At 38.1% G+C, this 26,132-nt stretch overlaps 2 protein-coding genes and 1 long non-coding RNA gene across 4 annotated transcripts in view; 1 reads left to right on the forward strand and 2 right to left on the reverse strand.

The window, feature by feature from the left end:
* On the reverse strand, window positions 1-2,795 carry LOC133646958 (uncharacterized). Its single transcript, XR_009825396.1, has 3 exons — window positions 2,773-2,795; window positions 1,946-2,009; window positions 1-74 (listed from the first exon to the last, which is right to left on the reverse strand). It is a non-coding gene; the product is annotated as an uncharacterized LOC133646958 (long non-coding RNA).
* prr33 (proline rich 33) overlaps window positions 2,570-26,132 on the forward strand; it is a 27,019-nt gene continuing 3,456 nt past the window's right edge. Inside the window, exons 1-2 of one of the 2 annotated variants that reach the window (XM_062042922.1) lie at window positions 2,570-2,729; window positions 7,545-7,585. The gene's annotated coding sequence lies outside the window, so the exon portion shown is untranslated. Of the gene's footprint in view, window positions 2,730-7,396; window positions 7,429-7,544; window positions 7,586-26,132 lie in introns of those variants that run through there. The other variant, XM_062042921.1, reaches the window with a different exon arrangement.
* The window catches only part of lsp1a (lymphocyte specific protein 1 a), a 50,232-nt gene continuing 49,616 nt past the window's right edge, over window positions 25,517-26,132 (reverse strand). The window contains exon 12 of the mRNA XM_062042924.1: window positions 25,517-26,117. Within this exon, the coding sequence (XP_061898908.1) occupies window positions 26,110-26,117 (8 nt within the window). The 3' untranslated portion in view covers window positions 25,517-26,109. The remainder of the gene's footprint in view (window positions 26,118-26,132) is intronic.

Consider the following 26,132-nt stretch of genomic DNA (forward strand, 5'->3'; position numbering starts at 1 on the left):
AGCTGGAGAAGACACCAAGCTGTCTGCAAAATGGTCGCTCTCCTTACATGCTTTTGTCCACCTTGTTGCCCTGCCTTGGCAGAGATCAAAACCAAAAGTTAACTTGGTGTATGCGTGGAACACACGCACACATTCTGATCCGCTCTCCACACCTGGTAAATCCTAAGATTAATAAAACTAGACAGAATAATATGTGTTTGTTTGTGTGTAAAGATATGAACCATTCTCCTTATCTTCCTCTAACAAAACCAAGGCTTGTCATTTCTAAGACGTTCCATTTTGCACAAAGGAGGGAAAATATTCCCTTGACAGTACTCATCATACTGCGCAGTACAACACCTAGTCTACATTGATTATACAAACGGACTTTAAAAAACGTTGAAAAATAGTTGTATTTGTAAATTGAGACAATGTTGATGTCCAACGTTGGATCCACATTGTTGATTGGGAAATGACCAAATTTCAATGGTAAAACGTCACAACCTGACATTGAATAAAAGTTGTCAAAAAGCATGTTGTTTCAACGTTATGTTTGAGTTGCTCAACGTCAGGACCTAATTCAACAACTTCTCAACGTTGTTTTAATGTCTTGTGCCTGCTGGGATGTAATAGATGTAATACATCAAATTGTAAATTGTTCTTGGAGTGCAACACGAAAAGCCCAATGTGTTTCCTGCCTTTTTATTTTTTTTATTTTAATCTTCTAAAATTGTTCTTTGAGTGCAATAAGAAATATATGTTTGCCGTATAGTAAGATGTTTGGTTAAAATTAAGCAAAAATAAAAAATTTTGTGGTCCCCTTTATTTTGAAAAGTATCAACAAGTGTTGAAATACATTTATACCGGTACCAAAATATTAGTATCATCATATTTAATATATACATATATCTATATAATATATTTATACATACATATATACACATGCATACACACACACACACACACACACACACACACACACACACACACACACACACACACACACACACACACACACACACACACACACACACATATACATATATATATACACATATACATACATACATATATATATATATATATATATATATATATATATATATATATATATATATATATACACATATACATATATATATATATATACACACACACACATTTATACATACATATATACACATATACATACATATATACTGTACATACATACATTGATACATTCAAGCATACATACACATACGTACATACATACACATATATACACATAAATATATACATACATATATTTATATATATATATTTTTATATATATATATACACATACAGTATATATACACATACATTTATATATATATATTATATATACACATACATTTATATATATATATATATATATGTTATATATACACAGTACATTTATATATATATATGATATACACAGTACATATATACACATATACAGTATATTTATACATACATGCATATATACACATATATAGTCTGTGCGTATGCTTTTACATATACTATAGTACAGTGGAACCTCTATTTATGAACTTTTTAATTACAACTCTGTGTGTGTATATTGTGTTTACATCTACAATCTTTTACCAAAATATGGACTTTTATCAAGGCTGGAACCCATTATTCATATTTACATTGTTTCTTGTGGAAAATTTGCTTCGATGTACAAACTTTTCTATTTACGAACCAGGTTCAACAACCAAATGTATGTATGAATTTACATATAACAATATATTTATGTATTTACATATACTGTGGTCAAATGTATTTATGTATGTACTTATATATACTGTAGTCATAGGAATGTATTTACATATAGTTATATGTTTTCAACCAATTTCCAGATGAAAAGTTTAATTTATGAACTTTTTTTTATTATGAATGAATGAAATGGCAGACTTGTTCCACTAGGGGGTGCTGCAGTACCATGGAACAAACTGACCTGTGGTTCCGCCTCCAGGGTCATGTTCTGAGTTCCAGACCACCAATATTGACCCGCAGACCACCTGTGAAATAAACCCGTAACGTACCTGATATTTTTTTCATTGAAGACATGTCACTTTATGACATTATAAAGTAGTCAGTGTATACATATTTACTGTATACCCTCCAAATAAATAAACACATATAAATATCTACATAACCTCTTCCTGTCACGTGACTCGTCGGCGTTACAAAAGGGGTCAGGCGTGTCCAATCGAAATATGATCAGTCACTCTTTCAAACCGGAAGTACGTCATCACAATCAACTATGTGAAAAAAAACAATAGCTGATCTAGATGAAGAAAAATAAATGTACGAATGTTATTAATTTATTTCATGTAAAAAACATTAAACCATTCATTTCAATATTTAGTTATTGATTTTACGATTTAGTAATATATCACAATTTGTTTATTTCATCTCTCAAAGTCAGCCATCGAAGTCAGTGGGCGGGACTAACAGGGTCTACTCCAAAGTCAGTAGGCGGGGCTAATAGGAATCTCGTCCAATCAAAGTCAGTAGGGCTAACAGGGATCTCGTCCAGTCAAAGCCAGTAGGCGGGGCTAACAGGAATCTCGTCCAATGACTGCTCCTTCAAAAAATGGCGGTTAAGTAGGATTTTCTCGTACTTTTTGGGGAGTTGTTGGTCGATATTTTGAGACCTGCTGGAGTCTGTGGAAGTGACTCCTGCTGACCCAGAGCACGGAGCCGTTACAGTCGGGGAGTTTGTTACAGTTGTTGAGGTATTTACGCACTTTCACACCAGGAATATCGAGCACTACTCACCGCTTCTCTGCTCCAAGATCCACTGGCAAGCGGAAGTGGGCGAGTAACCAATCAGGTGTTAGCCCCGCCCACCGAGTTTGACGGCTGACTTTGACAGGTGAAATAAATGTTGAATAAATAAAAGTTAATGGAATAATTAAATCATTAAAACAAAAAATAATTGAATGACTAATTAAATTGTGAAATTATTAATTAAATCATGAAAAAATGAATTACTTAAATAAAAAAATAATTAAATGAACTTTTACAACAAATACAATAATGACATGTACGTATTACAACATTTGTAAGATAGCTTTTTTTTAGCTAATTTTATAAATTATTATACATTAGAGTCATATTTTGGCACCTGGTGTACGCTAATGTTAGCATGCTCACATTTTTAACACATTTTGCAGGTATACATTACCAGTGTTGGGACTAACGCGTTACAAAGTAACGGCGTTATTTTCGGCGGTAACTAGTAGTCTAACGCGTAATTTTTTATATTCAGTAACTCAGTTACCGTTACTACATGATGCGTTACTGCGTTTTTTTACGTTGTTTTTTATGTAGTATCGGCTAGAAACAGAAGATCTGAGTGTGTTTTATTGGAGCGCTGCGGTGTCGTCCTTCTGTGTCACAAGGAAAAGAAGATGGGTGGGGGCGGGGGCTCCCAGACCGTAGTTGAGGAGCGCAGGGGAGACGTTACTCCAGGGCCTATGTACTTCGAGGGTAACACCCTTCACTTTACCCGGCAGTGGGTCTTTACAGCTCCGGACTCGAGGGTGAATGACGAGGCCGGCGGTTTGTTGCAAGTTTGTGACTTTATTTGTGTCTTGCATGCAGCCATCCACTAAGCTACTCACTGTTGCCGCTCCCTCACTTCTCTCGCCCACTCACTCACTGACTGTCACTCACCTCACATTCTGTCATATCTTAAAGGGCCACACACACACACACACACATACACTACTCTCATAACAACTAACAAGACATCATGGCGGAGCCAGAAGTCGAGTTTCTTAACATGGAGATATTCTCACTACTTTTCTTTTGTCGATCACAAAGAAAAGAACATTATGGTTAAATGTAAGTTGAGTCTTGGACGGAGGGACTGCTAGCCAGGACAACATTGATAGAGCCATTGCAGCGTATGTGCTAGAAGACATGCAGGCTATTTCTACAGTGGAGTCACCTGCTTTCAGGCAGCTAATTAGCATGATACCGGCGTCAAACAGCAAATGGCACGTAAGACATGTTCCAAGTACCTGGACAGTGAGTACATAAACATGGAAAGCGAGCTAAAGAAGACACTCCAAACTCTGCCTCTGCTCATCATTCATCATTGAAGGTGCACACACACTCTGTCAATTCTCTTATGTACTCTTTCATTCTAGACTTTTAGAGTGTTTGATTATCACATCACTCTAAATGTATAGACTATAAAGTTCACAAACATAAAGAGGGATCCTAGTGGGCCACGCCAATCTTTCCTTATCTCTAAAATAAAACTGGGGAAATGTGTAGAGTGTTCTGGGCTTCAGTACAGTGTTGATCTCATGAAGACATGATTTTATTTCACAATTCCTTGAGAGAAAAAAAATGCCTGGTTAGGCTTTGTGTATGTCATGAGTGACTTCCTTGGGTGAAGCCAGGTTTACAGCTGTATTGTTATTATGCGGTTTGTTACTTATGTATGTTATGTTGCAGCTATGAAGGCTAAAAGGGCATTAATGGGAGCCTTAAAAAAAAAAAAAAGGAGGAAAAAATAAGTAACTAAATAGTTACTTTTCACAGTAAAACATTACTTTTTGGTGTAAGTAACTGAGTTAGTAACTCAGTTACTTTTGAAATAGTGTAACTAGTAACTAGTTACTGGTTTTCAGTAACTAACACAACACTGTACATTACAGAGTAATATATGTTGGTACTTGACGCATTTTACAGTTAGTATTTTAGCTTTTTTTTAAGCTAATTAAGCAGGTATACAGCTCAGTGTCGTATATTTTGGTATTTTAATAATGCTAACTATAGACATGCTACTGTTAGCAATATTTTTTTAGCTCATTTTACCCACATTTTCAGTTTTTTTTTTAATTACTTGACAAAACTTCTTTTTTTTAGCTAATTGTATACAGTAGGTATACAACAGTGTCATATTTTGGTTCTTGGTGTATGCTAACGTTAGCATGTTTGCATTTTTTTTACCCATTTTTCAGGTACACATTACAGAGTAATATATTTTGGTACTTGACGCATTTTACAGTTGGTATTTTAGCTTTTTTTTAAGCTAATTTATTAGGTATACAGCTCAGTGTCGTATATTTTGGTATTTTAGTAATGCTAACTATAGACATGCTACTGTTAGCAATATTTTTTTAGCTCATTTTACCCACATTTTCTGTTTTTTTTTAAATTACTTGACAAAACTTCTTTTTTTTAGCTAATTGTATACAGTAGGTATACACCAGTGTCATATTTCAGTTCTTGGTGTATGCTAACGTTAGCATGTTCACATTTTTTTTACCCATTTTTCAGGTACACATCGAAGAGTAATATATTTTGGTACTTGACGCATTTTACAGTTAGTATTTTAGCTTTTTTTTTAAAGCTAATTTAGCAGGTATACAGCTCAGTGTCGTATATTTTGGTATTTTAGTAATGCTAACTATAGACATGCTACTGTTAGCAATATTTTTTTAGCGCATTTTACCCACATTTTCTGTTTTTTTTAAATTACTTGACAAAACTACTACTTTTTTTTTTAGCTAATTGTATACAGTAGGTATACACCAGTGTCATATTTTGGTTCTTGGTGTATGCTAACGTTAGCATGTTCGCATTTTTCCCCCCATTTTTCAGGTACACATTACAGAGTAATATATTTTGGTACTTGACGCATTTTACAGTTAGTATTTTAGCTTTTTTTTTAAGCTAATTTAGCAGGTATACAGCTCAGTGTCGTATATTTTAGTAATGCTAACTATAGACATGCTACTGTTAGCAATATTTTTTTTAGCTCATTTTACCCACATTTTCTTTTCTTTTTTTAATTACTTGACAAAACTAGTACTTTATTTAGCTAATTGTATACAGTAGGTATACACCAGTGTCATATTTTGGTTCTTGGTGTATGCTAATATTAGCATGTTCGCATTTTTTCCCCCATTTTTCAGGTACACATTACAGAGTAATATATTTTGGTACTTGACGCATTTTACAGTTAGTATTTTAGCTTTTTTTTTTTAAAGCTAATTTAGCAGGTATACAGCTCAGTGTCGTATATTTTAGTAATGCTAACTATAGACATGCTACTGTTGGCAATATTTTTTTTAGGTCATTTTACCCACATTTTCTTTTCTTTTTTTAATTACTTGACAAAACTAGTACTTTATTTAGGTAATTGTATACAGTAGGTATACACCAGTGTCATATTTTGGTTGTTGGTGTATGCTAACGTTAGCATGTTCGCATTTTTTTCCACATTTTTCAGGTACACATTACAGAGTAATATATTTTGGTACTTGACACATTTTACAGTTAGGATTTTAGCTTTTTTTTTTAAAGCTAATTAAGCAGGTATACAGCTCAGTGTCGTATATTTTAGTAATGCTAACTATAGACATGCTACTGTTAGCAATATTTTTTATAGCTCATTTTACCCACATTTTCTTTTCTTTTTTTAATTACTTGACAAAACTAGTACTTTATTTAGGTAATTGTATACAGTAGGTATACACCAGTGTCATATTTTGGTTGTTGGTGTATGCTAACGTTAGCATGTTCGCATTTTTTTCCACATTTTTCAGGTACACATTACAGAGTAATATATTTTGGTACTTGACACATTTTACAGTTAGGATTTTAGCTTTTTTTTTTAAAGCTAATTAAGCAGGTATACAGTTCAGTGTCGTCAATTTTGGTATTTTAGTAATGCTAACTGTAGACATGCTACTGTTAGCAATATTTTTTTTTAGCTAATTTTCTGTTTTTTTTTAAATTACTTGACAAAATCACTACTTTTTTTTAAAGCTAATTGTATACAGTAGGTATACACCAGTGTCATATTTTGGTTCTTGGTGTATGCTAACGTTAGCATGTTCGCATTTTTTTCTCCCACATTTTTCAGGTAAACATCGCAGAGTAATATATTTGAGCGTTTTAAGCTCATTTAAAAAAAATAAATGTAATATTTAATTTAAAAAGAAGGAGAATTTTGTTACTTGACGCTAACTGTTAGCATTTGGCTTTGCTTCTTCAGCATTCACACAAAGTTTCTACTGAAATTGCATTTCTAGTTCTTAGAATTTTTTATACATATTCTTCTGGTTTTGAAGGTGAAAACAACCAAATTGGCCCCCGCCAGCATCCTTTGCTGTGTCAGTCTGAGGCCCCCTCAGAGGAAAATGTTTGTCCAACCCTGGTCTAGACCCCTGGGGGGCCCCCCAAGCCCACTTTTAGAGGGGTCAGACAGCGCAGGTCCTGAGTGAGCCGGGGCTCGGCGTCCCTGTCACTATGAGCCGGGTCTATTTTAGGGCCGTCATGGCGCCCGGTCCTTCCATTTGGAGGAAGGGGGGGGCCTGGTGGGGGGGGGGGGGCGAGTCACGAAGCAGCCCGCTGTGACACTCCGGGCTGGGACAAGCAGGCAGCAGCCGGCCGGCAGCACCCGCACAGGTAAACGCCACAATGGCGCCCTTTCTCTACACGCCGGGGGCAGGGGGGCGGGGGCCCACTTTTGCTTTGTACATTTGCCAACTTCCTGTTGACTTTTTGTGTCCTTTTCTGTCAAGGGGAACCCGCCTGCTGCACTCGAGCGACGAGTTTCGACCCGGTACGTTCACCCGGGGGGTCTCGGTGGGGGCCTTTTTGGGTCGGGACCGGCCATGGTGGACCACGGCGGCTATAATTATTCTTTCCTCTTTCGACGCCGCGTCCAAACCTTCCAGGGCCTTAAAAGGAGGAGGGTCGGCACAGGGGGTCCAGGGGGCGGGTCTCGTGTTTTAGGGGACGGGCGGCCTACTTTTCACACAAGTAGTCATCAAAGTATTTGTGTTGTTATCCTAAAAAGGGGCCAAACATTCTCTCACCTGTGGCTTTATTTCACTCCTCTCCCATTGGCCGGCCTCAGGCCTATCAGGTGTCAGCGTGCTGCGGTGTGGTCGGGTCACATGCTTGAACACCTCAGCACATACAGGAGTATAAATACACCTTTTCATGCCAGACATTGGAATAATCCGCAATTAGCGAGCCGCCCGAAACTGCTAACGTTAGCATGCCGACAGTTATATGACTCCGAGGCATGTGATATTGGCAAACAAAGCTAACTTGAAAATGTTTACATGTTAACAGTTGGCATATGCATAGGACTTTGGGGTAAACATTTGCAAATAAAAGTGTAAAATTATCTAAAATTGAACTTGCTAATGTTAACGTGCTAGCAGGATAACTTTAGCATGCTAAAATTAGCATGTTTACAGTTACATATGGAATAATCCACAATTTGCGAGCCGCCGAAACGCTAACGTTAGTATGCAGACAGTTATAGGACTCCGAAACGTACAAACAAAGCTAGCATGCTAACTTAAATTTTTTTACATGTTAACAAATAGCATATGCATATGACTTTTGGGTAAACATTTGCAAATAAAAGTGTAAAATGATCTAAAATTAAATTGCTAATGTTAAGGTGCTAGCAGGATAACTTTAGCATGCTAAAATTAGCATATTTACAGTTACATATGGAATAATCCCCAATTAGCGAGCCGCCCGAAATGCTAACATTAGCATGCAGACAGTTATATCACTCCGAGGTGTACAAACAAAGCTAGCATGCTAACTTTAAAATTTTTACATGTTAACAAATAGCATATGCATATGACTTTGGGGTAAACATTTGCAAATACAAGCGTAAAATTATCTAAAATTGAAATTGCTAATGTTAACGTGCTAGCAGGATAACTTTAGCATGCTAAAATTAGCATGTTTACAGTTACATATGGAATAATCCGCAATTATTGAGCTGCCCGAAACGCTAACGTTAGCATGCCGACAGTTATTTGACTCCGAGGCATGCAATATTGGCAAAAAAGGACAAACAAAGCTAACATGCTAACTTGAACATTTTAACATGTTAACAGTTAGCATATGTATATGGCTTTGGGGTAAACATTTGCAAATAATAGTGAAAAATTATCTAAAATTGAAATTGCTAATGTTAACGTGCTAGCAGGATAACTTTAACATGCTAAAATTAGCATGTTTACAGTTGCATATGGAATAATCCGCAATTTGCGAGCCGCCCAAACGCTAACGTTAGCATGCCGACAGTTATAGGACTCCGAAACGTACAAACAAAGCTAGCATGCTAACTTGAACATTTTTACATGTTAACAGTTAGCATATGTATATGAATTTGGGGGAAAAACATTTGCAAATGAAAGTGTAAAATTAGCTAAAATTGAAATTGCTAATGTTAAGGTGCTAGCAGGAAAACTTTAGCATGCCAAAATTAGCATATTTACAGTTACATATGGAATAATCCGCAATTAGCGAGCCGCCCAAACGCTAACGTTAGCATGCCGACAGTTATAGGACTCCGAAACGTACAAACAAAGCTAGCATGCTAACTTGAACATTTTTACATGTTAACAGTTAGCATATGTATATGACTTTTGGGGTAAACATTTGCAAATAAAAGTGTAAAATTATCTAAAATTGAAATTGCTAATGTTAAGGTGCTAGCAGGATAACTTTAGCATGCTAAAATTAGCATATTTACAGTTACATATGGAATAATCTGCAATTAGCGAGCCGCTGAAACATTAACGTTAGCGTGCCGACAGTTATATGACTCCGAGGAGTACAAACAAAGCTAGCATGCTTACTTTAAATTTTTTACATGTTAACAGTTAGCATATGCATGACTTTGGGGGAAAAACATTTGCAAATAAAAGTGTAAAATTATCTAAAATTGAAATTGCTAATGTTAACGTGCTAGCAGGATAACTTTAGCATGCTAAAATTAGCATGTTTGCAGTTGCATATGGAATAATCCACAATTTGCGAGCCGCCCAAACGCTAACGTTAGCATGCCGACAGTTATAGGACTCCGAAACGTACAAACAAAGCTAGCATGCTAACTTGAACATTTTTACATGTTAACAGTTAGCATATGTATATGACTTTGGGGGTAAACATTTGCAAATGAAAGTGTAAAATTAGCTAAAATTGAAATTGCTAATGTTAACGTGCTAGCAGGATAACTTTAGCATGCTAAAATTAGCATATTTACAGTTACATATGGAATAATCTGCAATTAGCGAGCCGCCGAAACATTAACGTTAGCATGCCGACAGTTATATGACTCCGAGGAGTACAAACAAAGCTAGCATGCTTACTTTAAATTTTTTACATGTTAACAGTTAGCATATGCATATGACTTTGGGGGAAAAAACATTTGCAAATAAAAGTGTAAAATTATCTAAAATTGAAATTGCTAATATTAACGTGCTAGCAGGATAACTTAAGCATGCTAAAATTAGCATGTTTACAGTTGCATATGGAATAATCCACAATTTGCGAGCTGCCCAAACGCTAACGTTAGCATGCCGACAGTTATATAGACTCCGAAACGTACAAACAAAGCTAGCATGCTAACTTGAACATTTTTACATGTTAACAGTTAGCATATGTATATGACTTTGGGGGTAAACATTTGCAAATGAAAGTGTAAAATTAGCTCAAATTGAAATTGCTAATGTTAAGGTGCTAGCAGGATAACTTTAGCATGCTAAAATTAGCATGTTTACAGTTACATATGGAATAATCTGTAATTAGCAAGCCGCCGAAACGCTAACGTTAGCATGCCGACAGTTATATGACTCCGAAACGTACAAACAAAGCTAGCATGCTAACTTGAACATTTTTACATGCTAACAGTTAGCATATGTATATGACTTTGGGGGTAAACATTTGCAAATGAAAGTGTAAAATTAGCTAAAATTGAAATTGCTAATGTTAAGGTGCTAGCAGCATAACTTTAGCATGCTAAAATTAGCATATTTACAGTTACATATGGAATAATCCGCAATTAGCAAGCCGCCAAAACGCTAACGTTAGCATGCAGACAGTTATATGACTCCGAAACGTACAAACAAAGCTAGCATGCTAACTTGAACATTTTTACATGTTAACAGTTAGCATATGTATATGACTTTGGGGGTAAACATTTGCAAATGAAAGTGTAAAACTAGCTAAAATTGAAATTGCTAATGTTAACGTGCTAGCAGGATAACTTTAGCATGCTAAAATTAGCATATTTACAGTTACATATGGAATAATCTGCAATTAGCGAGCCGCCGAAACATTAACGTTAGCATGCCGATAGTTATATGACTCCGAGGAGTACAAACAAAGCTAGCATGCTTACTTTAAATTTTTTACATGTTAACAGTTAGCATATGCATATGACTTTGGGGGAAAAAACATTTGCAAATAAAAGTGTAAAATTATCTAAAATTGAAATTGCTAATGTTAACGTGCTAGCAGGATAACTTAAGCATGCTAAAATTAGCATGTTTACAGTTGCATATGGAATAATCCACAATTTGCGAGCTGCCCAAACGCTAACGTTAGCATGCCGACAGTTATATAGACTCCGAAACGTACAAACAAAGCTAGCATGCTAACTTGAACATTTTTACATGTTAACAGTTAGCATATGTATATGACTTTGGGGGTAAACATTTGCAAATGAAAGTGTAAAATTAGCTCAAATTGAAATTGCTAATGTTAAGGTGCTAGCAGGATAACTTTAGCATGCTAAAATTAGCATATTTACAGTTACATATGGAATAATCTGTAATTAGCAAGCCGCCGAAACGCTAACGTTAGCATGCCGACAGTTATATGACTCCGAAACGTACAAACAAAGCTAGCATGCTAACTTGAACATTTTTACATGCTAACAGTTAGCATATGTATATGACTTTGGGGGTAAACATTTGCAAATGAAAGTGTAAAATTAGCTAAAATTGAAATTGCTAATGTTAAGGTGCTAGCAGGATAACTTTAGCATGCTAAAATTAGCATATTTACAGTTACATATGGAATAATCCGCAATTAGCAAGCCGCCGAAACGCTAACGTTAGCATGCAGACAGTTATATGACTCCGAAACGTACAAACAAAGCTAGCATGCTAACTTGAACATTTTTACATGTTAACAGTTAGCATATGTATATGACTTTGGGGGTAAACATTTGCAAATGAAAGTGTAAAACTAGCTAAAATTGAAATTGCTAATGTTAAGGTGCTAGCAGGATAACTTTAGCATGCTAAAATTAGCATATTTACAGTTACATATGGAATAATCCGCAATTAGCGAGCCGCCGAAACGCTAACATTAGCATGCAGACAGTTATATGACTCCGAGGTGTACAAACAAAGCTAGCATGCTAACTTTAAAATTTTTACATGTTAACAAATAGCATATGCATATGACTTTGGGGTAAACATTTGTAAATAAAAGTGTAAAATGATCTAAAATTGAAATTGCTAATGTTAAGGTGCTAGCAGGATAACTTTAGCATGCTAAAATTAGCATATTTACAGTTACATATGGAATAATCCGCAATTAGCGAGCCGCCCGAAATGCTAACGTTAGCATGCCGACAGTTATTTGACTCCGAGGCATGCAATACTGGCAAAAAAGGACAAACAAAGCTAACATGCTAACTTGAAATTTTTTACACGTTAACAGTTAGCATATGCATATGACTTTGGGGTAAACATTTGCAAATAAAAGTGTAAAATTATCTAAAATCGGAATTTGCTAATGTTAACGTGCTAGCAGGATAACTTTAGCATGCTAAAATTAGCATGTTTACAGTTACATATGGAATAATCCGCAATTAGCGAGCTGCCCGAAACGCTAACATTAGCATGCCGACAGTTATATGACTTCGAGGCATGCAATATTGGCAAAAAAGGAGAAACAAAGCTAACATGCTAACTTGAACATTTTTACATGTTAACAGTTAGCATATGCATAGGACTTTGGGGTAAACATTTGCAAATAAAAGTGTAAAATTATCTATAATTGAAATTGTTAACGTGCTAGCAGGATAACTTTAGCATGCTAAAATTAGCATGTTTACAGTTACATATGGAATTAAAGCTGCAAGCAGCATTGGTCGGGTCCGCCTTCTGGCAGGTGCTAGTCCTAGGTGTCCAATACTTTAGTCCAGTGGTAGTCCTGAGTGAGACCTACATAGAGGTTTTTGTTTCGTGTCTCTACGATATTGGTACTGGGAGTTAGAGGAAGTTGTGTCTGAGTTCACATTGTCATTATAGGCTATTGTGTGTATTGAGGCCAAAGAAGGTCTAATTGCAGTTTCGTTGTCATTTTTGGCACCGTAGCAGCATCAGTGCTGCGGGTCTTTGAAGGCGCGTAAAATCAAAACGGTAGCACTAATCACCACACTTTCGTCAACTTTTAATCAGAAGGGTTCAATCTCTCTCCTGTAGCAGTTTGAAGCCGAAACGACAAACGCGCTCAGAGGAGATAATGTTTGATGTTTGGTGACCGTTTGGTACAAAAATGTTGTTTTGAAATGGAGATAACAAACTTCCTGTTGATTTTTGCTGAAGGGTGTCAATCTATGAAATGTAGGTCTAGGCGAGACCTACATTAGAGCTATTGGTTTCATGTCTCTACGACGTTCCTACCGGAAGTTACAAGCAGTTTTGTCAGATTTTTCCTCTGAGGAGCAGTTTTTTCTCTGTTTTTTCCAAAAAATTATGTAGAGCACAATTTTGAGTTTTGGGATTCGGTTTTTTTTTTAGATCACAGTTTCCCGCAGTCCCGATGTGTGTGCGAATTTTGGTGAGTTTTGAAGTATTTTAAGGGGGTCAAATTACAGCTCAAAAATCAAAAATGAGTGTTTTTAGTCATTTTTTGTCTTGAAGGGGAAATTGCCAACTTCCTGTTGGTTTTCGCCCGAAGAAGTAAAATTATGAATTGTAGGTCTAACTGAGACCTACATACAGGTTTTTGTTTCATGTCTCTACGACCTTCCTAGTGGGAGTTAGAGGCAGTTTTCTACCTAGGGGGCGCTAGAGTGCAATTGTGATTTTTTGGGTTTGGTTTTTTGACTAAAGTCTGCTGGCACACTTTTTGGATTTGTGTAAAAAATTTGGTGAGTTTTGAAGCATGTTAAGGGGGGCGTAGTAGTGCGCAAAGCTGCGGAAGAAGAAACAAAGAAGAATTAAAGCTGCAAGCAGCATTGGTCGGGTCCGCCTTCTGGCAGGTGCTAGTCCTAGGTGTCCAATACTTTAGTCCAGTGGTAGTCCTGAGTGAGACCTACATTGAGGTTTTTGTTTCGTGTCTCTACGATATGCGTACTGGGAGTTAGAGGAAGTTGTGTCTGAGTTCACATTGTCATTATAGGCTATTGTGTGTATTGAGGCCAAAGAAGGTCTAATTGCAGTTTCGTTGTCATTTTTGGCACCGTAGCAGCATCAGTGCTGCGGGTCTTTGAAGGCGCGTAAAATCAAAACGGTAGCACTAATCACCACACTTTCGTCAACTTTTAATCAGAAGGGTTCAATCTCTCTCCTGTAGCAGTTTGAAGCCGAAACGACAAACGCGCTCAGAGGAGATAATGTTTGATGTTTGGTGACCGTTTGGTACAAAAATGTTGTTTTGAAATGGAGATAACAAACTTCCTGTTGATTTTTGCTGAAGGGTGTCAATGTATGAAATGTAGGTCTAGGCAAGACCTACATAGAGGTATTTGTTTCATGTCTCTACGACGTTCCTACCGGAAGTTACAAGCAGTTTTGCCAGAGTTTTCCTCTGAGGAGCAGTTTTTTCTCTTTTTTTTTCAAAAATTATGTAGAGCACAATTTTGAGTTTTGGGATTCGGTTTTTTTTTTAGATCACAGTTTCCACCAGTCCCAATGTGTGTGAGAAGTTTGGTGAGTTTTGAAGTATTTTAAGGGGGTCAAATTAGAGGTCAAAAATCAAAAATGAGTGTTTTTAGTCATTTTTTGTCTTGAAGGGGAAATTGCCAACTTCCTGTTGGTTTTCGCCCGAAGAAGTGAAATTATGAATTGTAGGTCTAACTGAGACCTACATACAGGTTTTTGTTTCATGTCTCTACGACCTTCCTAGTGGGAGTTAGAGGCATTTTTCTTCCTAGGGGGCGCTAGAGAGCAATGTTGATTTTTGGTATTTTTTTTTACCACTAAAGTGTGCTGTACCCGGGGTTTAATGTGTATGTCAAATTTGGTGAGTTTTGAAGCATGTTAAGGGGGGCGTAGTAGTGCGCAAAGCTGCGGAATAATAATAAAGAATAATAATAATTAAAGCTGCAAGCAGCATTGGTCGGGTCCGCCTTCTGGCAGGTGCTAGTCCTAGGTGTCCAATACTTTTGTCCAGTGGTAGTCCTGAGTGAGACCTACATAGAGGTTTTTGTTTCGTGTCTCTACGATATTGGTACTGGGAGTTAGAGGAAGTTGAGTCTGAGTTCACATTGTCATTATAGGGTATTGTGTGTATTGAGGCCAAAGAAGGTCTAATCGCAGTTTCGTTGTCATTTTTGGCACCGTAGCAGCATCAGTGCTGCGGGTCTTTGAAGGCGCGTAAAATCAAAACGGTAGCACTTATTAAAACGCCGTCGTGAACTTTTAATCAGAAGGGTTCAATCTCTCTCCTGTAGCAGTTTGAAGCCGAAACGACAAACGCGCTCAGAGGAGATAATGTTTGATGTTTGGTGACCGTTTGGTACAAAAATGTTGTTTTGAAATGGAGATAACAAACTTCCTGTTGATTTTTGCTGAAGGGTGTCAATGTATGAAATGTAGGTCTAAATGAGACCTACATAGAGGTATTTTTTTCATGTCTCTACGACGTTCCTACCGGAAGTTACAAGCAGTTTTGTCCGATGTGTCCTCTGAGGAGCAGTTTTTTCTCTTTTTTTTCCAAAAATTATGTAGAGCACAATTTTGAGTTTTGGGATTTGGTTTTTTTTTTAGATCACAGTTTCCACCAGTCCCGATGTGTGTGAGAAGTTTGGTGAGTTTTGAAGTATTTTAAGTGGGTCAAATTAGAGGTCAAAAATCAAAAATGAGTGATTTTCGTCATTTTTTGTCTTGAAGGGGAAATTGCCAACTTCCTGTTGGTTTTCGCCCGAAGAAGTGAAATTATGAATTGTAGGCCTAACTGAGACCTACATACAAGTTTTTGTTTCATGTCTCTACGACCTTCCTAGTGGGAGTTAGAGGCGGTTTTCTTCCTAGGGGGCGCTAGAGAGCAATGTTGATTTTTGGGCTTTGGTTTTTAGACTAAGTTGTTTTGGCCCACTTTTTGTATGTGTGGAAAAAATTTGGTGAGTTTTGAAGCATGTTAAGGGGGGCGTAGTAGTGCGCAAAGCTGCGGAAAAATAATAATAATAATTAAAGCTGCAAGCAGCATTGGTCGGGTCCGCCTTCTGGCAGGTGCTAGTCCTAGGTGTCCAATACTTTAGTCCAGTGGTAGTCCTGAGTGAGACCTACATAGAGGTTTTAGTTTCGTGTCTCTACGATATTGGTACTGGGAGTTAGAGGAAGTTGTGTCTGAGTTCACATTGTCATTATAGGCTATTGTGTGTATTGAGGCCAAAGAAGGTCTAATCGCAGTTTCGTTGTCATTTTTGGCACCGTAGCAGCATCTGTGCTGCGGGTCTTTGAAGGCGCGTAAAATCAAAACGGTAGCACTAATCACAACGCCGTCGTCAACTTTTAATCAGAAGGGTTCAATCTCTCTCCTGTAGCAGTTTGAAGCCGAAACGACAAACGCGCTCAGAGGAGATAATGTTTGATGTTTGGTGACCGTTTGGTACAAAAATGTTGTTTTGAAATGGAGATAACAAACTTCCTGTTGATTTTTGCTGAAGGGTGTCAATGTATGAAATGTAGGTCTAAATGAGACCTACGTAGAGGTATTTTTTTCATGTCTCTACGACGTTCCTACCGGAAGTTACAAGCAGTTTTGTCAGAGTTTTCCTCTGAGGAGCAGTTTTTTGTCAGTTTTATAAAAAAATTGCTGTAGAGCACAATTTTGAGTTTCGGGGTTCGGTTATTTTTTGAGAGCGCAATTTCTACCAGTCCCGATGTGTGTGAGAAGTTTGGTGAGTTTTGAAGTATTTTAAGGGGGTCAAATTAGAGGTCAAAGATGTAAAAAACAGTGTTTTTAGGACATTTTTGTCAAAAATGGTAAATTGCCAATTTCCTGTTGATTTTCGCCCGAGAATGTGTCATTATGAGTTGTAGGTCTAGAGCAGACCTACATACAGGTTTTTGTTTCATGTCTCTACGACCTTCCTAGTGGGAGTTACAGGCAGTTTGTTTTTTTTTTTTCCTAGGGGGCGCTAGAGCTCAATTTTGTGTTTTGGGGTTAGGTTTTTATATTAAAGTCTGCTGGCACACTTTTTGGATGTGTGTAAAAAATTTGGTGAGTTTTGAAGCATGTTAAGGGGGGCGAAGTAGTGCGCAAAGCTGCGGAAGAAAAAAGAAAGAATAATAATAAAACCTTACAAATACAATAGGTTCCTTTGTAACCAGTACAAAGGACTCCCTGGGGGAGTCCTTTGTACAGGGTACAGGGCGGACCCTAATAAAGAATAATAATAAAACCTTACAAATACAATAGGTTCCTTTGTAACCAGTACAAAGGACTCCCTGAGGGAGTCCTTTGTACAGGGTACAGGGCGGACCCTAATAATAATAAAGAATAATAAAACATTACAAATTCAATAGGGTCCTTTCGTCCCATTGCAAAAGGACTCCCTTTGGGATTCCTTTTGAAAAGGTCCTGTGCGGACCCTAATTAAAGCTGCAAGCAGCATTGGTCGGGTCCGCCTTCTGGCAGGTGCTAGTCCTAGGTGTCCAATACTTTTGTCCAGTGGTAGTCCTGAGTGAGACCTACATAGAGGTTTTTGTTTCGTGTCTCTACGATATTGGTACTGGGAGTTAGAGGAAGTTGTGTCTGAGTTCACATTGTCATTATAGGGTATTGTGTGTATTGAGGCCAAAGAAGGTCTAATCGCAGTTTCGTTGTCATTTTTGGCACCGGAGCAGCATCAGTGCTGCAGGTCTTTGAAGGCTCGTAAAATCAAAACGGTAGCACTAAATAAAACGCCGTCGTCAACTTTTAATCAGAAGGGTTCAATCTCTCTCCTGTAGCAGTTTGAAGCCGAAACGACAAACGCGCTCAGAGGAGATAATGTTTGATGTTTGGTGACCGTTTGGTACAAAAATGTTGTTTTGAAATGGAGATAACAAACTTCCTGTTGATATTTGCTGAAGGGTGTCAATGTATGAAATGTAGGTCTAAATGAGACCTACATAGAGGTATTTTTTTCATGTCTCTACGACGTTCCTACCGGAAGTTACAAGCAGTTTTGTCTGAGTTTTCCTCTGAGGAGCAGTTTTTTGTCAGTTTTTTCCAAAAATTATGTAGAGCACAATTTTGAGTTTTGGGGTTTGGTTTTTTTTTTAGATCGCAGTTTCCACCAGTCCCGATGTGTGTGAGAAGTTTGGTGAGTTTTGAAGTATTTTAAGGGGGTCAAATTAGAGGTCAAAGACGTAAAAAGCAGTGTTTTTAGTACATTTTTGTATAAAATGGGAAATTGCCAACTCCCTGTTGATTTTCGCCCGAGAATGTGTCATTATGAGTTGTAGGTCTAAAGGAGACCTACATACAGGTTTTTGTTTCATGTCTCTACGACCTTCCTAGTGGGAGTTACAGGCAGTTTGTTTTTTGTTTTTCCTAGGGGGCGCTAGAGCTCAATTTTGTGTTTTGGGGTTAGGTTTGTATATTAAAGTGTGCTCTACCCGAGTTTGGATGTGTGTAAAAAATTTGGTGAGTTTTGAAGCATGTTAAGGGGGTCAAAGTAGTGCGCAACGGAGCGGTAGAATAATAATAATAATAAAGAATAATAATAAAACCTTACAAATACAATAGGTTCCTTTGTAACCAGTACAAAGGACTCCCTGAGGGAGTCCTTTGTACAGGGTACAGGGCGGACCCTAATAATAAAGAATAATAATAAAACCTTACAAATACAATAGGTTCCTTTGTAACCAGTACAAAGGACTCCCTGAGGGAGTCCTTTGTACAGGGTACAGGGCGGACCCTAATTAAAGCTGCAAGCAGCATTGGTCGGGTCCGCCTTCTGGCAGGTGCTAGTCCTAGGTGTCCAATACTTTTGTCCAGTGGTAGTCCTGAGTGAGACCTACATAGAGGTTTTTGTTTCGTGTCTCTACGATATTCGTACTGGGAGTTAGAGGAAGTTGTGTCGGAGTTCACATTGTCATTATAGGGTATTGTGTGTATTGAGGCCAAAGAAGGTCTAATCGCAGTTTCGTTGTCATTTTTGGCACCGTAGCAACTTTAGTGCTGCGGGTCTTTGAAGGCGCGTAAAATCAAAACGGTAGCACTAATCACCACTCTTTCGTCAACTTTTAATCAGAAGGGTTCAATCTCTCTCCTGTAGCAGTTTGAAGCCGAAACGACAAACGCGCTCAGAGGAGATAATGTTTGATGTTTGGTGACCGTTTGGTACAAAAATGTTGTTTTGAAATGGAGATAACAAACTTCCTGTTGATTTTTGCTGAAGGGTGTCAATCTATGAAATGTAGGTCTAGGCGAGACCTACATTAGAGGTATTGGTTTCATGTCTCTACGACGTTCCTACCGGAAATTACAAGCAGTTTTGTCAGATTTTTCCTCTGAGGAGCAGTTTTTTCTCTGTTTTTTCCAAAAAATTATGTAGAGCACAATTTTGAGTTTTGGGATTCGGTTTTTTTTTTAGATCGCAGTTTCCCGCAGTCCCGATGTGTGTGCGAATTTTGGTGAGTTTTGAAGTATTTTAAGGGGGTCAAATTACAGCTCAAAAATCAAAAATGAGTGTTTTTAGTCATTTTTTGTCTTGAAGGGGAAATTGCCAACTTCCTGTTGGTTTTCGCCCGAAGAAGTAAAATTATGAATTGTAGGTCTAACTGAGACCTACATACAGGTTTTTGTTTCATGTCCCTACGACCTTCCTAGTGGGAGTTAGAGGCAGTTTTCTACCTAGGGGGCGCTAGAGTGCAATTGTGATTTTTTGGGTTTGGTTTTTTGACTAAAGTCTGCTGGCACACTTTTTGGATTTGTGTAAAAAATTTGGTGAGTTTTGAAGCATGTTAAGGGGGGCGTAGTAGTGCGCAAAGCTGCGGAAGAAGAAACAAAGAAGTATAATAAAACATTACAAATACAATAGGTTCCTTTGTAACCAGTACAAAGGACTCCCTGGGGGAGTCCTTTGTACAGGGTACAGGGCGGACCCTAATAAAACATTACAATTTCAATAGGGTCCTTTCGTCCCATTGCAAAAGGACTCCCTTTGGGATTCCTTTTGAAAAGGTCCTGTGCGGACCCTAATTAAAGCTGCAAGCAGCATTGGTCGGGTCCGCCTTCTGGCAGGTGCTAGTCCTAGGTGTCCAATACTTTAGTCCAGTGGTAGTCCTGAGTGAGACCTACATAGAGGTTTTTGTTTCGTGTCTCTACGATATTGGTACTGGGAGTTAGAGGAAGTTGTGTCTGAGTTCACATTGTCATTATAGGCTATTGTGTGTATTGAGGCCAAAGAAGGTCTAATCGCAGTTTCGTTGTCATTTTTGGCACCGTAGCAGCATCAGTGCTGCGGGTCTTTGAAGGCTCGTAAAATCAAAACGGTAGCACTTAATCATTATCCGTCGTCAACTTTTAATCAGAAGGGTTCAATCTCTCTCCTGTAGCAGTTTGAAGCGGAAACGACAAACGCGCTCAGAGGAGATAACGTTTGATGTTTGGTGACCGTTTGGTACAAAAATGTTGTTTTGAAATGGAGATAACAAACTTCCTGTTGATTTTTGCTGAAGGGTGTCAATGTATGAAATGTAGGTCTAAATGAGACCTACGTAGAGGTATTTGTTTCATGTCTCTACGACGTTCCTACCGGAAGTTATAAGCAGTTTTGTCTGAGTTTTCCTCTAAAAAGCAGTTTTTTCTCTGTTTTATTAAAAAATTGCTCTAGAGCACAATTTTGAGTTTCGGGGTTCGGTTTTTTTTTGAGATCGCAATTTCTACCAGTCCCAATGTGTGTGAGAAGTTTGGTGAGTTTTGAAGTATTTTAAGGGGGTCAAATTAGAGGTCAAAGATGTAAAAAACAGTGTTTTTAGGACATTTTTGTCAAAAATGGTAAATTGCCAAATTCCTGTTGATTTTCGCCCGAGGATATACAATTATGAGTTGTAGGTCTAGAGCAGACCTACATACAGGTTTTTGTTTCATGTCTCTACGACCTTCCTAGTGGGAGTTACAGGCAGTTTGTTTTTTTTCTTTCCTAGGGGGCGCTAGAGAGCAAATGTGATTTTTGGGGTTTGTTATTTGAATAACTTGATCTGGCACACTTTTTGGATGTGTGTAAAAAATTTGGTGAGTTTTGAAGCATGTTAAGGGGGTCAAAGTAGTGCGCGACGGAGCGGAAGAGGAAAGAAACAAAGAATAATAATAATTAAAGCTGCAAGCAGCATTGGTCGGGTCCGCCTTCTGGCAGGTGCTAGTCCTAGGTGTCCAATACTTTAGTCCAGTGGTAGTCCTGAGTGAGACCTACATAGAGGTTTTTGTTTCGTGTCTCTACGATATTGGTACTGGGAGTTAGAGGAAGTTGTGTCTGTGTTTTTTTCCTAGGTGCTGCGGCACAGTGGTTGTTTTCTTTGAAGGTGCGTAAAATCCCAGCAGCGGATCCATTTCACATTGTCATTATAGGCTATTGTGTGTATTGAGGCCAAAGAAGGTCTAATTGCAGTTTCGTTGTCATTTTTGGCACCGTAGCAGCATCAGTGCTGCGGGTCTTTGAAGGCGCGTAAAATCAAAACGGTAGCACTAATCACCACACTTTCGTCAACTTTTAATCAGAAGGGTTCAATCTCTCTCCTGTAGCAGTTTGAAGCCGAAACGACAAACGCGCTCAGAGGAGATAATGTTTGATGTTTGGTGACCGTTTGGTACAAAAATGTTGTTTTGAAATGGAGATAACAAACTTCCTGTTGATTTTTGCTGAAGGGTGTCAATGTATGAAATGTAGGTCTAGGCAAGACCTACATAGAGGTATTTTTTTCATGTCTCTACGACGTTCCTACCGGAAGTTATAAGCAGTTTTGTCTGCTTTTTCCTCTGAGGAGCATTTTTTTCTCTTTTTTTTCCAAAAATTATGTAGAGCACAATTTTGAGTTTTGGGATTCGGTTTTTTTTTTAGATCGCAGTTTCCACCAGTCCCGATGTCTGTGAGAAGTTTGGTGAGTTTTGAAGTATTTTAAGGGGGTCAAATTACAGCTCAAAAATCAAAAATGAGTGTTTTTAGTCATTTTTTGTCTTGAAGGGGAAATTGCCAACTTCCTGTTGGTTTTCGCCCGAAGAAGTGAAATTATGAATTGTAGGTCTAACTGAGACCTACATACAGGTTTTGGTTTCATGTCTCTACGACCTTCCTAGTGTGAGTTATAGGCAGTTTTCTACCTAGGGGGCGCTAGAGAGCAAGTGTATTTTTTTGGGTTTGGTTTTTTGACTAAAGTCTGCTGGCACACTTTTTGGATGTGTGTAAAAAATTTGGTGAGTTTTGAAGTATGTTAAGGGGGGCGAAGTAGTGCGCAAAGCTGCGGAAGAATAATAATAATAAAACCTTACAAATACAATAGGTTCCTTTGTAACCAGTACAAAGGACTCCCTGAGGGAGTCCTTTGTACAGGGTACAGGGCGGACCCTAATTAAAGCTGCAAGCAGCATTGGTCGGGTCCGCCTTCTGGCAGGTGCTAGTCCTAGGTGTCCAATACTTTAGTCCAGTGGTAGTCCTGAGTGAGACCTACATAGAGGTTTTTGTTTCGTGTCTCTACGATATTGGTACTGGGAGTTAGAGGAAGTTGTGTCTGAGTTCACATTGTCATTATAGGGTATTGTGTGTATTGAGGCCAAAGAAGGTCTAATTGCATTTTCGTTGTCATTTTTGGCACCGTAGCAACTTTAGTGCTGCGGGTCTTTGAAGGCTCGTAAAATCAAAACGGTAGCACTAATCACCACTCGTTCGTCAACTTTTAATCAGAAGGGTTCAATGTCTCTCCTGTAGCAGTTTGAAGCCGAAACGACAAACGCGCTCAGAGGAGATAATGTTTGATGTTTGGTGACCGTTTTGTACAAAAATGTTGTTTTGAAGGAGGAATAGCAAACTTCCTGTTGATTTTTGCTGAAGGGTGTCAATCTATGAAATGTAGGTCTAGGCAACACCTACATAGAAGTATTTTTTTCATGTCTCTACGACGTTCCTACCGGAAGTTACAAGCAGTTTTGTCAGATTTTTCCTCTGAGGAGCAGTTTTATCTCTTTTTTTTCCAAAAATTATGTAGAGCACAATTTAGAGTTTTGGGATTCGGTTTTTTTTTTAAATCACAGTTTCCACCAGTCCCAATGTGTGTGAGAAGTTTGGTGAGTTTTGAAGTATTTTAAGGGGGTCAAATTAGAGGTCAAAAATCAAAAATGAGTGTTTTTAGTCATTTTTTGTCTTGAAGGGGAAATTGCCAACTTCCTGTTGGTTTTCGCCCGAAGAAGTGAAATTATGAATTGTAGGTCTAACTGAGACCTACATACAGGTTTTTGTTTCATGTCTCTACGACCTTCCTAGTGGGAGTTAGAGGCATTTTTCTTCCTAGGGGGCGCTAGAGAGCAATGTTGATTTTTGGTATTTTTTTTTACCACTAAAGTGTGCTGTACCCGGGGTTTAATGTGTATGTCAAATTTGGTGAGTTTTGAAGCATGTTAAGGGGGGCGTAGTAGTGCGCAAAGCTGCGGAATAATAATAAAGAATAATAATAATAATAATAAAACCTTACAATTTCAATAGGGTCCTTTCGTCCCATTGCAAAAGGACTCCCTTTGGGATTCCTTTTGAAAAGGTCCTGTGCGGACCCTAATAATAAAACCTTACAATTTCAATAGGGTCCTTTCGTCCCATTGCAAAAGGACTCCCTTTGGGATTCCTTTTGAAAAGGTCCTGTGCGGACCCTAATAAAACCTTACAATTTCAATAGGGTCCTTTCGTCCCATTGCAAAAGGACTCCCTTTGGGATTCCTTTTGAAAAGGTCCTGTGCGGACCCTAATTAAAGCTGCAAGCAGCATTGGTCGGGTCCGCCTTCTGGCAGGTGCTAGTCCTAGGTGTCCAATACTTTTGTCCAGTGGTAGTCCTGAGTGAGACCTACATAGAGGTTTTTGTTTCGTGTCTCTACGATATTGGTACTGGGAGTTAGAGGAAGTTGTGTCTGAGTTCACATTGTCATTATAGGCTATTGTGTGTATTGAGGCCAAAGAAGGTCTAATCGCAGTTTCGTTGTCATTTTTGGCACCGTAGCAGCATCAGTGCTGCGGGTCTTTGAAGGCTCGTAAAATCAAAACGGTAGCACTAATCACCACTCGTTCGTCAACTTTTAATCAGAAGGGTTCAATGTCTCTCCTGTAGCAGTTTGAAGCCGAAACGACAAACGCGCTCAGAGGAGATAATGTTTGATGTTTGGTGACCGTTTTGTACAAAAATGTTGTTTTGAAGGAGGAATAGCAAACTTCCTGTTGATTTTTGCTGAAGGATGTCAATCTATGAAATGTAGGTCTAGGCAACACCTACATAGAGGTATTTTTTTCATGTCTCTACGACGTTCCTACCGGAAGTTACAAGCAGTTTTGTCTGAGTTTTCCTCTAAAAAGCCATTTTTTCTCTGTTTTATAAAAAAATTGCTGTAGAGCACAATTTTGACTTTCGGGGTTCGGTTTTTTTTTTGAGATCGCAATTTCTACCAGTCCCAATGTGTGTGCGAAGTTTGGTGAGTTTTGAAGTATTTTAAGGGGGTCAAATTAGAGGTCAAAGATGTAAAAAACAGTGTTTTTAGTACATTTTTGTCAAAAAAGGTAAATTGCCAATTTCCTGTTGATTTTCGCCCGAGAATGTGTCATTATGAGTTGTAGGTCTAGAGCAGACCTACATACAGGTTTTTGTTTCATGTCTCTACGACCTTCCTAGTGGGAGTTAGAGGCAGTCTGTTTTTTTTTTTTTCTAGGGGGCGCTAGAGCTCAATTTTGTTTTTTGGGGTTAGGTTTTTATATTAAAGTCTGCTGGCACACTTTTTGGATGTGTGTAAAAAATTTGGTGAGTTTTGAAGTATGCTAAGGGGGTGAAAGTAGTGCGCAAAGCTGCGGAAGAAGAAAGAAAGAAAGAAAGAAAGAATAATAAAACCTTACAAATACAATAGGTTCCTTTGTAACCAGTACAAAGGACTCCCTGAGGGAGTCCTTTGTACAGGGTACAGGGCGGACCCTAATAATAAAACATTACAAATACAATAGGTTCCTTTGTAACCAGTACAAAGGACTCCCTGGGGGAGTCCTTTGTACAGGGTACAGGGCGGACCCTAATAATCCGCAATTAGCGAGCCGCCCAAACGCCAACATAGCATGCCGACAATTATATGACTCCGAAGCATGCAATATTGGCAAAAAAGGACAAACAGAGCTAACATGCTAACTTGAAATTTTTTACATGTTAACAGTTAGCATATGCATGTGACTTTCTAATAAAATAAAATAAAAATAAATAAATAATAAAATAAAAATACATTTAAAAAATAAATAAAAATAAAATAAAATAAAACATTAATATTTTTTATTGCATTTAAAAAAATTTTTTTTCCCACTTACTGAATATAAATATTAATTGTGGTTTACGTTGCAACATCGAGTAATTTGGTCGGTGTGAAGCATCTTTTTAACGTAGAAAATGAGAAATAAACAGGTGGGGGGGCAGTAGTAATATAAAAAAGATCTTTATTGAATTAAAAAAAAAAGAAAATACATTTTAATACAAGCAAGAAAAAAAATGAAGAAAAGAAGCCCCGGTGATTGAAAGACAGAGGCTATTTCATCCCTACAAGCCTGTTTCGCAGGTGTCCCTGCTCTTCAGGGGATGGATATATATATATATATATACGCATTAGGAGTGGAACGCTCTAAGAAACCTGTGTGCAAATACTGTGCAACACGTAGCAATAGCTGGCCCTGGGGACATTGTGGAGCGTTCCACCCTTAATGTGTGCACAACCAGACCAAGAAGAGCTGCAATGTGATTGGCTGTCGTTACAGGAAGTAGTTAATGTAACGAGGGGGTAATGCTGGGGGGGGGGGGGGGGGGTCGTTGGGGTTGATGCTGATGACTCGGTCCAAGCTGATGAAACGAGACCACCTCAGTAGTCCTTTTGTTATAAATCTGTAGGAGAGAAGG

The sequence above is a fragment of the Entelurus aequoreus genome, linkage group LG03 (genome assembly GCF_033978785.1).
Source record: "Entelurus aequoreus isolate RoL-2023_Sb linkage group LG03, RoL_Eaeq_v1.1, whole genome shotgun sequence".
Classification (NCBI taxonomy): domain Eukaryota; kingdom Metazoa; phylum Chordata; class Actinopteri; order Syngnathiformes; family Syngnathidae; genus Entelurus; species Entelurus aequoreus.